Raw genomic sequence first — 14,145 nt, forward strand, 5'->3', positions numbered from 1 at the left:
AGATCAAGGTCTATACTATAGTTACTGGATTCCATCCAGTAATTGAAATACTTTAGCCTGCTGCTACCTTTACATGTCATTATCTTTGCGTTTCCTCCTCCTTGGAGCTCCAGTTCCAACCTGTCCACTGTTCTTGCTGATTGTTGTTGTTTTTTGTTGCCTGCTGTTCTTTTCTCTCTTCTCTTTCCACTCACCCCAACCGGTCGAAGCAGATGGCCACCCACCCTGATCCTGGATCTGCTGGAGGATTTTTCCTCTAAAGGGAGTTTTTCCTCTCCACTGTCTCCTGGTGCTGCTCAACAGGTTCAGTCATCAACAACCTGAGCGTAGAGCTGTGTTATGTCTCTGCTGATACTTGTATATTACCAACATATTGGTGACATTATATTCACCAAATGTTGTGTATGTTTGTATAGATCCCCTCTGTTTTCCAGCAGCTGTTTCTGAAGCTCTTCACATGAAGTCTACATTACTATGATCCACCTACTGTTCCTGACTAAACCTGAGGCCCCACAGAACAAAACCTAACGTCCACATGATCTATGAACTGAAGCATGACAGACTACTCACTGCAATGTTTTCTGTGTGCCACTGCTAAAAATAAAACCACTCGAGTATTTGAATGAAGTGGATAAAATATATTGTGAACTTTCAATTAAACCTGTGCATGGTAAATATTTTTCACTCAACCAACACATAGATTTATAATAAGAGTTGGAACCAAACCTTAAACAGTAAGGAGGTAAAACCAAAACATGTTTAATTACAAACCTCCCAAATCCAAAAAGATGTTTTTTTTGTTACTTTCATTTTTTTTTTTTTTTTTTTAAACAGACGCAAATGCTCAAATAATCAAAACTCATGTCAAAGCAAAAATCTCAACAGCAACGAGCTGCTGATGTCTGACGAGACATTTGGGAAAAAGAAATAATAAAATCACATTTCTGCATATAAATGATGAAGAGACAAACAAGCCACTCTGTACAACAGAACTGTATACTGTATGTATATGTATATATGTATATGTATATATACACAAACAGGCAATAAAATGAAAAAGAAAAAGCATCTGTGTGTCGCTGTGATCGGTTTTTCTCCCAGTGTATGTACAATCAAGGCTTACAAAGCTCGTAAAGTCAGGGATGAAATCACATACCGACACCGTCTTATCACACCACGTGGCATCACATTGCTGTGATATCTCTCCTTCATCCATCAGTCCGTCTTTCTCTCCTGACGTGTTCATTTAATCAGCCATCCTCCACCGTGTACATATCACCCTATACTTGTGTTTTTTAAAATACTCGTCTTACTCCAGTTCCTTCCTGTCGCCTGTCGTCCTCTTGTGGCTTTACTCCATCTTGGACATCTCAAACATGGTTGTCTCGGCTTCCTGTAAAACACACAGCACCATACTGTAAACACAGCTGACAAACATGTCTCAGTTCATATCTGTACTGATCAGTATAGATCTGGGGACTGTTGTGTTAGGTTACAGTAGCTGAAGGAGTTAAACCACAGTGCTGTTTGAAACATGATGCACATGTCAAAAATCCAGCTAATCTTCCAAAAAAGAATTCGTACTGTTTTTTTTTTTTTATTCATTCCTCAAGCAGAAACTGCTGTGGGCCGGCTGCTACATAAAAGCTGATCGGGGTTGGAGGTTCAGGACATTTCAACATGTGGAAAAACATGCAGGGGGCCTGCACATTTAAGTAACCACAGAAGATCAGACACAAACAAAGAAGTCGGGTTTTAGCAACATATGTACAGATCTAAAGTACCACACAGAGGTTTAAACATTACGAGGGATGATGACAGCTGTGTTTGTTGATGCACTTCCACACAGGATTTCACAGTAAGTTCTGGTAACAGTTGACCCAGGTTAGACTTCCCTGCCAGGCAACACTGTCTGCACTCCTCCACACTAGAGCCGGTGTCGGCACCGAGCTTTGTCAACAGAGAAGTCTGATTCAAAGTTAGAGACTTTTTAATTAATATCATTCAGAATGAAACGCAGTGCACTCGGGATGATATGATGTTTGAAATGAGGTGATACTTTTGTTTCCGACAGGTCGACTGGAAAAGAATAAATTAGTGCTGCGGTTCATTTCTATGTTCTTGTTCCTCCATCCTTTCCCATCCTGTCTCCTATTCCCTGAGTGGTCGCCACTGTTAAGACGATGATTCCTTTTGTAGCAAACAGGAAGAAAAACTACAAACAGATAAGTGACAGTTTGTCCAGTTTTAAGATGTTTGGTTGGGAAGAAGAACCTGTGCTTCCTGGCTTCAATACTAATTTGATATTTTAGGCAGATTGATGGAGAAAAGTGACAGGTGATGGATGATACAATAAAAAAGACGGCTAATGGTCTTTTGTGGTTATTTTATTACACAGATTTTGTTAGAAAACCTGCAGGATGTGTGAGGAGTTCTGTTCAGTTAGAATAATCTAATGCTAAATCATTAACGTTTTTATTCCCAGAGAACATTAAGTTGTTATTTCACTCGTCCAAACAGTGTTAGTTCAAATTCTGTGAAGCTGCCTTGCACCTCGTGGCCCCACTGTCCTCAAATGACATTTACTAGAAACTAAAATGAGCAGTTGTTAAAGGAAATCAAAGATCCCCTTTAAAACATGACACAACCTGTTTGTGAGGTGTTTTTAAAGATTTAGATCCTCTGAAGTGTCACAGACAGACAAATGCAGTGTTAGTTTTGATGACCAATAATACACATTATTTCCAGCTTTCGCTTCAAGTTTCTCGTTTAATAAACCTCAGAATATGCAGGCGATGGGGTGGCGGCAGGGTAAAGCAATTTCCTCCTTAATCATGATGAATTACATAATTTGTCATGAAAGGGATAATGGGCAGGTTCAGTTGAGGTTTCTCCTTAATTTACCTCTTAAATAACAAGAGTGCATTACATAATCTGCCATAAGGACGTGAGTACTGGGGAGTTAAGGAAATTATGTCTCCTTAATATTACCCGCTAACACAGGAGATTCATGACTCTGCTGCTGTTCCGTAAGTTTTCCTTCTTCCCTTTATTTGACCTGTTTGTCATGTCATTCCCTCCTCACAACAGCATGAGTAGAAACGTGTTGAATGACTTAGTGTGTCCTATGGATTTTAATATCTCTCAGAGTGCATACAGCAGCTTACATAAGAAATTCATTTTACATAAGAGGCACTTTGTTGATTGTTGGAGCACTTAAAAATGTTCAGCACAGAGATCAGAGAGTAAATAATTTGGAAAGTGGTATGAAAATGGTCTGAATACACTAAATTACAAACAGACATTACACATGTAAAGTCTGATGAAAGAGACTCTCTGAGGTCTCTGGAGGATTCATGTTTAAAATCTGAATTTAAAAAACTAGGAAATTGAATATATATATATATATATATATATATATATATATATATATTTTTTTTTTTTTTTTCAAATTATTATTATTATTTTAACTATTGGCTGCAGCAGCACCAACACCTCCGGCCACAACACCACGCTGTCCTGACTGCCATGATGCCAGAAGAGAATAAACAACAGTGTGAGTTTTGGGGGCAGTTCATGTGTTCAGATGACTGTTTGCTGCCCCCTGCTGCTTTAGATCAGAACTATACATGTTTGACAACCATGTGTGTTTGAACATGCGTGTGCAGACTTCAATAAATATCATGTGAGCACATTTTTTCATATAAAACAAAAGGATCAAAAATCCTCTGTGTTACAGAAAAGCCACAACATTAAAACCAGCACAGACAAACAACAGACCTCCACCTGGTGTTCTAATGTCTGTGTGAATCCAGCGTAACTCTGACTGAGTTTTAAATTGGAGACACGTTGGAGTGGACCTCATTAACCAGCAAATGCACAAATGGTCGCTGTATATATCAATTAAACATTGGAATGATGTAAAGTCTGAAGTCTAATATTAGTTTGATGTCAGTGTGCAGTTGTGTGACAATCTGAGAAACAGAGTGAGAATTTACCTCATCAGAGTCGAGGAGCGGTGGCAAAGCGCTGTGAGGAGGGAAACAAAAAGACCTTCAGCATCAAACCTGATTTCAATTCATTTTCAACAATGATGTGAACAATCGCTACTGAATTCATGCTATGAACAACTTACACATCTGCCATAGATGACGGGATGTTTTCTTCGACCCATTTCAGATCCTCATCCTGGAAAAACAACAACATGTATCTAGAGATTAAATTTACATTTGTTACCCAAAGTGGTTTACAAGTAAGGTACAAAGCAAAGATAATATCTAAGCCACATAGAAGAATTTTCAAGTAAAGTGCTCTAGAAAGAGTTGTTTCAGTTTCATGGGGTATAAGGGTTTAAGTGCAGAGACGTTTTTGAAAACTGAGAATGAGGCGGCTGAGCATGCAGAAGAGGGCAGGTTACTATTCTGTGCATGCTGGAAAACTCTTCTCACAAACATACAACAAGTAGGACCAGAAATAAACCTAACAATGATCACATTAAATGGGTAAAGAGCTTAAAAAGTTACAGAATTCAGTACGTTTTTTGTTCTGTAATAGGAAGGACAAACCCTGAGCCATTAAAAGACAAGCGCTTGTGGTTTGAACATGAATGTCATTCACCCACCACTTTGCTGGCTTTGGCTGTACCGTTGATCTCGTTCTTCATGCCACGCATTTTCATGCCCTCTGGAGACAAAAAGAGCGCCAAACAAAAATTGAATGAGGACGTCACAGAGGTGATGATGTCATGGACTCACTAATTCCACTGAACGCTGATCAGATACTGAGGATGATTTAAATAACCCCGAACATACAGAACAACCCCAATTCCAAAAGCGATGGGACATAGAAATCATATCTCATATAAATCATATCACATATTTAAACTGAGAAAATGTCATTTTCAAATAAATAGACATAGATAGATACAGGACTCTTCACTACCACTGTGAAGCCGTGCTGATGTCATAGGTACAATATGTACTTTTCGAAGTGTTCCTCAACCCATGCAGTAATGTCCATCACCAAATCATGTCTGTTTATAATGCACTGGAGTTTGAGGGCCTGATGACCACAGGGATATATAATATACTGTATATAATAACACAGTCAATGATATATTCAAAGACTGCAATCTTATGTTGAAAAACATTATTCTGAAGAAGCCTGACAAGGTGTAGATGCAGCTTCTCATAGATGGATGAACCTCTGTCCATCTTTACTTCTGAGAGATGCTCTTTTTTATTACCAATCATGTTACTGACCTGTTGCCAATTAACCTAAACCTCTAATTAGCTGCTAAATGTTCCAGCTTTTTCTTGTTATTACCACTTTTCCAGCCTCTTTCCCAACGTTTGAGACATGTTGTTTTAACATGGCTCATTTTTAAACATTTGATGTTTTTTGGGTTTATGAGACTTGCAAATCATTGCTTCAGTTTTTATGTAGATTTTATCCAATGTTGTTGGAACTAGGGTTGGTCATCGACTATAAACTGATGAAGATAATGAGTGGGGGGAGAAGGCATCAAATGAGGAGAGAGAAAAGGGAAGGAGTAAAGAAAGTATGTAGGCTTCTGACCAAAAGCCTCGTTCATCATCGGCTCCTTCTCTTCTTCCTCACTCTCTTCATCCACCAGTGGACTGAAGGCATACCTGTTGCAGAGAGAGAGATCAGGAAACTGGCAACAATACACAGAACAGAAAAAGCTGTAGTAAGATCAACAGCCCTGATACACGTCATCCTACCTCTGGTTATTGGCCGATGGTCGCCATAGGAACATGATGACCAATAGGATGATGGAAAACAAGAAGCGCCAGAACGCGTCATCTATCCACAGCTCCCTCCAGTCCTGCAGACACACAGAGACGTGTCTAATGAAACATGATGAGACGTTATTTAAAGCATCTAAATAAGTTCATATACAGGAGGAGACTGAAGATAAAGTACATTTAGAGAATAAATTGACCCAAATGAGACATTTACTACTGCAGAGCACACACTAATAAAATGTGACCAGAGCTCATTAGTAGAGTGAATAAGAGAACTCCTCCAAATACTTACAGACTGACATTTAGACATCCTGAAGGTCTTAGTTGTCCAAACAATGAAGATGACTGATGCTGGAAAACATAACAACACATACAAGCTTTGAAGATGCTGTGATAAATGACGGCTGTAAATATTGAACACAAACAGCTGAGAGGATGTTTCCTACCTATCACCGCAAAGATGAGCGTGTTGGTGAAGTGTCTGTACAGAGACAGTTTCACCACGTTTCTCCTCAACCTCAGCAGCTTCATGGTCTGTGCCAAACTCACAAAGATGTGATGACCCAGTCAAGGAAGATCATCAGCAGTACAAAGGAAAAATTATAATTCTACCATCAAATAACAGTGTGGTAGATCCAGTTTTCACTTGCAGGAACAACTGCAGAAAACATTAAAGGTGTGAAAGCATCTTCAGTCTGGGAGAAAGGGTTTTACATGCAGCATTTTGTAGCTGTCCTCATAATATTTAGTGCACATGATTTCTGCTGAACACAGGCAAAATGAGTAGACGAACAAAGCAGACAATAGAGCGATAAACAGATTTTCACTGGTACTAAAAAAGGGGGAAGGAGCAGAAGTGGATATCCACCAGCAGAGGGTAGAGTCGAGCACAGCAAGAGCAACAGCAGCCAGAACTACATCATCTTCAGCCTAGAGAAAGAAAAGGAGGAAGAAGAAAGAGGAAATGGATGGGAAGAGGGGAGAAGGAGGGGGAGTAAAAAGAGGACAGGATAAGAGGGCAGAAAACAGGAAAAGAGCGATCGTAGTACAGAGAGGATGAAGGGTGGAGAGGAAAAGAGAGGAACCACACAGCATGCCTGGCTTTGATTTATCTGGCTCAGATAAATGACTCCACTTTGTGGCATTTTTCCTCGGTGTGATCTGGTGAGATCCACCAGCCGTTAAAAACCATCAGAACAAAACAGCAACACCAAGACATTCCAGCAGAGCACAACATGCAGAGAGGAGCCTTAATCCACTCGGAAAGACAGAGTGAGGACACCGCAGGTTTATGGACTTTCTCGGAATCTGGTGGCAGAAGATACAGCATAAACAGCTGCACGACAATCACCAGTCGATGTTCTTTTTGTCTTATATCAGACACAGATCTGACTACGTCACCTTCAGTTCAACTTAAACAGTGACTCTGCCAGAGATGAGCAGAACCACAGGAAGTCATGTAAAGCCAGCAAAGGTTTGGGGATTGTGCCTTAACTGTAACTTTGGGGATTTGTTGGTGAAAATACTGTACATCTAACCAAATATTAAAACTAGACGACTTTTTGTTGGAAACAGCGTGTTTTACATTGTAAACTTCATTAAGTTCTATGTCAGTCACTATATACTGTTCCACATGATCCCTCAGCCATATTTCTTGAAAAAAAGCAGCTTTTTCAGCAGCACTACGCACAGCACATTTGATTTGTGCGTGGAAAGAGCTCTAATGTGGGTTTTATTAGTCAATTTATAAATAAAACAGACCAATCACTTATTGTTCTGAAAGAAAGTTTTCTAGAGTAGTTAAAGGTCCTGTAGGTGTGGACGGTTTGTGTTCATGTGTGTAGACGTTAAAGGATATCCACCAGGCAATACAGGAGTCAATGAAGGCCAGCACTATCTCACACAAAAACTGACTGCTGGCGTTGTTGCCTCGATCCTGGAGAGAGACACAGGTTAAACATACTTTCGCCACCACACACACAAAACATAAAAATTAAAATACACACTCACACAGCTGCAGTGTGTGTGTGTTTGCGCGTGTGTGTGTGCGCGACTTACAGCGTTGACTCGTAAGATTCCCTCGACGATGGAGAAGATCAGGTAGAACAGACCAACTCCAACTACTCTGTGGAGCAAAGCACCAAGTCTGGGCCTGTTGGAGAAACGTGACCATCAGCAGTGCGTGAGTACGGTGCCATCAAAGTGTTCACTTGCATCTTTTTATTTTACACTTTTTACACTTGTAGATTTTTGGTTTTAATCACAAGTGACGATGTGATGAGTCCAACGTTATTTAAAAGAGAAAATTATTTGTTTCTGCCTAAAACGTGAAACTAAAACCCCAGAGAGCTGGGAGAAGGAAATACTTACTTGACAATGCCGTATCCCAGACTGGCGATGATCACCAACACCCTGGCCAGAGTCCTCTTCACTGCAGAGAGCACTTCAGCAAACACCACAGCTCCTTGGACTGCAGGAGGACACATTACAACTCACCACCTCTGAACATGTTTGACCATTTTAAATTCACTTCTGTGTCCTCACCTACCGGACAAACCGTCGTATCTGATGCTCTGGAACTCAGCGTAGTAAACGGCTTTCTCCAACATGCCCAGGAAGATAACTCCTCCAATCCAGAACTGGATCCTGAGCAGATCCCTCCAGTAACACGCCGACAGAACCAACCACAACACCGCCAGCAGCACATATACGATACACATCACCATGTAGAACTGGACACGGAAACACAAAGAAAGTGAAACTACTGAAGATAGAATAAAAAAAGAGACTTGATCCTCAGGTGCTTTTAAAAAAGAGCAATTAGTTACGGAGTGCGGAGTGAAGGTGATTTGAACTCTGGCATCAACATAGACCCTTTATTTGCTCCTCTTTGCCCTTCTTTAAAGTGACCATGATTTGCTTAAGTTAAAGTTTAGATTTTATTCTGAGGCTCTGATACAACATTATATGATTTTCAAGTTAAAAAAGTACAAATACACAGTTTGACTCTTTTTGGCCTTGAGACTAAAAAGGTTTGTTTGAGCTCCTGTGTCTTTAAAACTCCACTTCCATCCATCCCTTACTTAAGCCATTTCAAAACCCTGACTGTATATTTTATGTATTTTTTAAATTAAAAACTGCACTTGTTTTATTTTATTCTCTGCAGTGTAGAAACCCAAACATAGAATCACCAAATGTAGAATTTGATTTTCTTGTATGTGTGCTTATGTGTTCTTACCACCATCAGAGGCCATTCAGAGGCTGATATGAACTCATGAGGGCCCTTCATGCTGATTTCTACTGTAAAGCCGAACAAACACAATCAGAGAACTGCTCGCAGATTTTCTACATCCAGACTTTAAGACTTAGAACATGACTGGCACACTGGGTTTTAAATCTCTTAAGAACATTCTGAGGTGGTTTTGGAAAAGTCTGCAGAATAAAATTAAAGTATCAGTAGTAAAGATGATCTTGGTGTCACAAACTGAGGAGACAACGACAACATAATACCTGTGTCTGTCTTGGTCAAAAGAGAGTGTGTGTGTGTGTGTGTGTGTGTGTGTACTGACGCTGTAGACTCCAGGGTGTGGGAGGGCTAGCGGAGTTGGGGGCTCCGTTTTTGTTTTTGATTTCTGTGATGTTCAGGATGAACACGTAGGGTCCGTCCTCCCAGCTCTTAGCCACCAAATTGAGCTCAGTATCATCAGAGACCTGAGCAACAAGACAGAAAAGCTTTCACATCAACATAACGTCAGCCTCAAACATCTGTTAACACCAGTCTGTGTAAAGTGTGAAGAGGACGCATGTTGCCGGTGACACGCTTCTTCTTCTCATGTTGAGATGAAAAGCAGCACTAACACTTTCCTCAGAATAAAAAAGCAGACTATGCAAAACTAAGTAAGAACATAAGGAAGTTAAAACGATCACGGTCATTTTTAACTATTAAAATCAGACTTAAGAACTAATGTTTTTAGGACCTCTTCAGGTCTAAGATTCAGACTTACTGAATTTTAGACTTTAAGATTATTTAAGGACCTGCTGAAACCCTGTGTTAAAAATAATATGACTAATCCAATCTACAGAATGGTTAACCTTGTTAGGAGGGGCTGTAGCTTTTCCTGTTTCTGCTGAAGCATGTTCCTGAAAGAGAAAGAGAGAGAGGGAAGTAAAATCAGCTGAGAGAAGCAAATATAATCAAACATTTGTTAATTACAAATAAACAGATCATCAAATTCTAGAGCTGCACCTGATGCGCAAGCTAAAAATATTAGTACACTCCTCAAGAGGCAGATAAAGGTGAAGTGTTCATATTGGTTAGAAATCAGCCATTAACTGGGAGGATACAGAAACTTTGTGTTAAGTTGAAACGGTCGGTTGGATGTGCAGACCTTTGGTTTTGGAGGCTCTGCTTTTCGTCTCCTCCTGTTTAAAGACTTGTCTGTGTTTGGCTGAAAAACAGATTTAAGACAAAGGAAACATGTTTAACAAAGTTAAAGATAATTTTTAAGTTCTTAATGAATAAATTCACATTCCAGCTTGTGTAGATTTAGGAACAGAATAAGAATAAGAGACATGTGACATATAAATTATGCAACTTTTTCTGGATACTGAAGTTCAGAAGCGTTTTCAATTAAAATGGTTTCTGGTATGTGACAATCATGCCAGAAACAGAGACCTGCAGAAGAAATTGATATAACTTGATAAACCATAAACTGTGTAAAAAAAGAGCCAGAGCTATTTAGCAACACACATCTAACAACGATGTCTCCTCTGCAGTATAATAGCATAACCTCCTACTCAGAAATGACCCAGTAGCAGTAGTTTTACAGGTGTGCCTTTACCTGGAAAAACTGGTTCTGTCTATCACAATGAAAATGAAAGAAAGTAAAATCAGCTGCTGAGGGGAACACGTTTCCATCATGCAGAGGGAAATAATTCCCATGCTAAAGTCACAGTGTTTGTTTGAAAGCTGAAGTTCAGAAACAGCAGAGGCCCAGTCCAGTAGTATTCCTCTGTTTGGTGTTGTGTTAGTTCATCACCAACGTATTATTATTCCTACGGCCCTTTACTGTAGTGTTTTTCTCTTTGACTTAGATATTGTGCCTTTTACCTCTCTTCTAAGTTGCTTTGGATAAGAACATCTGCTAAATGACTAAATGTAAATGGAAGTATAAATGAAGCCAAAGTGACTCGTGGGGCTCTCAGATCAGAAGATGAAACCGAGCATTCAAGGACAAATATGAATAAGTCTTCCATAAACACTGATGTGTACATGGACACTTGCCACGCATACAGCAAGTGAAAAAGAGCTTCTCCGTTTGCTGTATGTGACTGAACAACATGACAAAGTGAAAACAATAGAAGAGAATGTGTAACTGCTTCACATGAACACAAATATTTCACACACTACGTGACACAAGCTTTCAGTTTACTTCTCTGACACATGCACAAGATAAAAAATGTGCAGGTTTGAACTTGTAGTGATTCCCACTGTGGTTTGCTTCTGCTTTTCATATTGTGTGTAGCTCTGGCTGAGAAAGAAAAGATGAGAGAAGGACAGAAGTGGAAAGAGTCTCTCACCTTTTGCTGCTGTTGTTCTTTCAGAGGCGTTTTCACGTCAAAGTTAACCAGGCCAAACTGTGACACAGAACAAACACGGCAAATTTAAAACACTATCCCTACATTACTCAATAGCTTTCAGTGTGTCTGTGTGTGTGCATGTGTACCGTGTTCGTGGATTGGCTGCAGGTGATGTTATGATAGTGGTGTAAAACGTAGTATCCACGTCCTCCAGGTACTTTGACATCTGTCGACCCGAAATACTTCTTTGCCTGAAACGCGTGGTAATGATTAATCATTACGGAGATGGAGGCAGAACAGAGGCGTTAGTCATTTCTACATGATGGATCAAAGCAGTTGGGAGTAAAGTTATGATTTGATAAATGACCACAGTAAAATAGTTCCCCAAATGGCTCTGTGCATGTCCAGTGAAAGTAAAACTGCATTAACTGAATCTAAGAAAACAAAGAGTCTTACATCCAGCTGGAAGATCTCCTGATGGCAGTGTGAGTTCCTCAGATACCAGGAGATGTTCAACTGGACGGGAGACGGCAGGTGACAGGTCTCTGGCAGCACTGCAACACACACACACACACACACACACACACACACACACACACACACACACACACACACACACACACACACACACACACACACACACACACACACACACACACACACACACACGTTACCAACAGTCTCTTAAAGACACTCAGAGCAAATGTCAGAAGAAGAAAAACTCTGTCTTCGATCTACTTACATTTCAGAAAGATGTAGGTGTTGTTGAATAGAGTTTTAGAGAAATGGAAGGGGTTCTGAGTCTTCAAAGTTTCCTGAAAAAAAACAAAAAAAACACATGATCATACTTCTCATGCATCCCGTGAAAATAACAACTTTCCTTCCTCTGGATGATACGGCTAATATACTTAGAGCGTGACTACTACTGGCCTCCTGCGCCATAAAATGTACAAACCCTATTTCTGGATACAATTTTTTTTCTCAAATGTATTAAAATTTTAATCTGTAATAAAAAAAATAAAAGATTTTCAGTGTTTCACTGAAAATAGAAGCAAAGTTTGAATTTGATGCTGCCATAAAAAATAAAATTCAAAAAAGTTGGGACAAAGACAAAATAAGACTGAAGTATTGATTCAATTTGCTAACGACTAATAACAGGCGAAGGTATCGTGACTGGGAAAGAGAATCCGACAACGGTTCAGTCCTTGCAAGCAAATGTTTCACAATCGTCAGTTAGCTCAAAAAGAAAGTTTCTCAACACAAGAATTCTGGTCTTTCGTCATCAGATTCAGGAACTCTGGGGAAATATCAGTTTTTACAGGCAGCACGAGAAGGTTTTCATGCTACTGTATGTAGATAGATAGATAGATAGATAGATAGATAGATAGATAATAATATTAATAATATATCCACATGGGCTCAACAAAAACACAGAAACTGAAAATGTATTGTGCTAAAAAGAACCAAACATCAAACGGTCTCTTCAGATCATCTTATGAAACACGAGCAAATGAAAGTAGTTATTGTGCTGTGAGCTGTGAACGTGAGCAAACAGGAGCGCAGTAGAAAGACTAACCTTTAAAGAAACACCTGAACCCTCCCAGTCTCAGTTTGAGGACAGAAACACGGAGCGAAGAGGATTCATGTGTTCATTAGTCAATAACAAACTAAAAACTGAGGTTTTCAGGCCACGATGCTTGATGTTAATTCTACAGTTTAGCCGTCTGATATGAATTCACAGGGAATCAGCTGCTGACAGGTCAGTTTGATAACAAGCCACTTTAAATGGACCCAGAACCAGAAGAGTCTCAGTCTGTGAAGGATAAATTAATACATAAAAGACAAATCCAGATATAATTCTAATAAAGGTGAACCGTCATCATACAATCCTTCAGTTCAGAAGACAGTAACAGGTAACTACCAATGATATTGATATCATATTTTCTGGTGCTTCAAAGTTTGTGAAACCTTCAGAACTTTCTCTGTTTCTGGTTAATGATCTAAAACCTGATCAGATTTTAATGTTCGTCCTATAGAACCCAGTAACCAGGAGGAGACTTGTTCTAGAGGGTTCACAAACTTTCATCTGTCACTAATCATCTCCTCTGACCTGGTTCCGTGTTCTACACAGAACTGACTGGAGCCACATGTTTTCGGATCAGCAGCTTCATTCTGTTTTACAGAGAAACTCTCTGAGCTCTAGATCCACTGAAGAAAGTCTAGAAGTAAACACACTGGACCTGAGAGGTTCGGACAGAGCCGCCGAGGTTCGGACAGAACCGCCGAGGTTCGGACAGAGCCGCCGAGGTTCGGACAGAACCGCCGAGGTTCGGACAGAACCGCCGAGGTTCGGACAGAGCCGCCGAGGTTCGGACAGAGCCGCCGAGGTTCGGTCAGAGCCGCCGAGGTTCGCTAGCTAACAGTCAAACACACAATCGGAAACTCACACTGTCGATGTTCAGGAGCCACTTCCCCTGCTCGGACGCGGCCCCGACCGGTCCGCTCAGCTCTGTCAGCACCAGCAGCAGCAGCAGCACCGAGGACCAGAGGCTCGGCCCGGTTCGACCCGGACCCGAAGAGCTCGCCATTTGATCTAGAAGGAACAAAATCCACTCGTGACGGCGGAGAGCGGGACACTTCCTGGTTCCGACTGACGTCACCGGAGAGGCATGGTGCTTTCAGGAGTCGTGGGAAGTTTGAAAACACGTGTACATATGTTGTTTTTTTAATTTTAGAATACAATAAAGAAAGAAGACGGGATGTGGAGTTTTACTCTTTTATTACTGAGACCACAACA

General features: G+C 40.3%; 1 protein-coding gene across 1 annotated transcript; it reads right to left on the minus strand.

The window, feature by feature from the left end:
* Positions 1-55: 55 nt before the first annotated feature.
* On the minus strand, positions 56-14,028 carry zgc:162698 (Lung_7-TM_R domain-containing protein). The gene is made up of 21 exons (XM_026377271.1): positions 13,796-14,028; positions 12,091-12,163; positions 11,805-11,902; positions 11,495-11,599; positions 11,349-11,405; positions 10,157-10,216; positions 9,861-9,908; positions 9,338-9,479; positions 9,007-9,068; positions 8,317-8,500; positions 8,139-8,238; positions 7,827-7,920; positions 7,627-7,704; positions 6,215-6,323; positions 6,061-6,119; positions 5,745-5,848; positions 5,578-5,651; positions 4,622-4,683; positions 4,136-4,188; positions 3,999-4,029; positions 56-1,393 (listed from the first exon to the last, which is right to left on the minus strand). The coding sequence occupies exons 1-21, from the start codon at positions 13,934-13,936 to the stop codon at positions 1,352-1,354; spliced, it is 1,776 nt and encodes a 591-aa protein (XP_026233056.1). The 5' UTR covers positions 13,937-14,028; the 3' UTR covers positions 56-1,351.
* Between the last annotated feature and the right edge of the window lie 117 nt (positions 14,029-14,145).

Source organism: Anabas testudineus, chromosome 13, assembly GCF_900324465.2.
Source record: "Anabas testudineus chromosome 13, fAnaTes1.2, whole genome shotgun sequence".
In the NCBI taxonomy this organism is placed as follows: domain Eukaryota; kingdom Metazoa; phylum Chordata; class Actinopteri; order Anabantiformes; family Anabantidae; genus Anabas; species Anabas testudineus.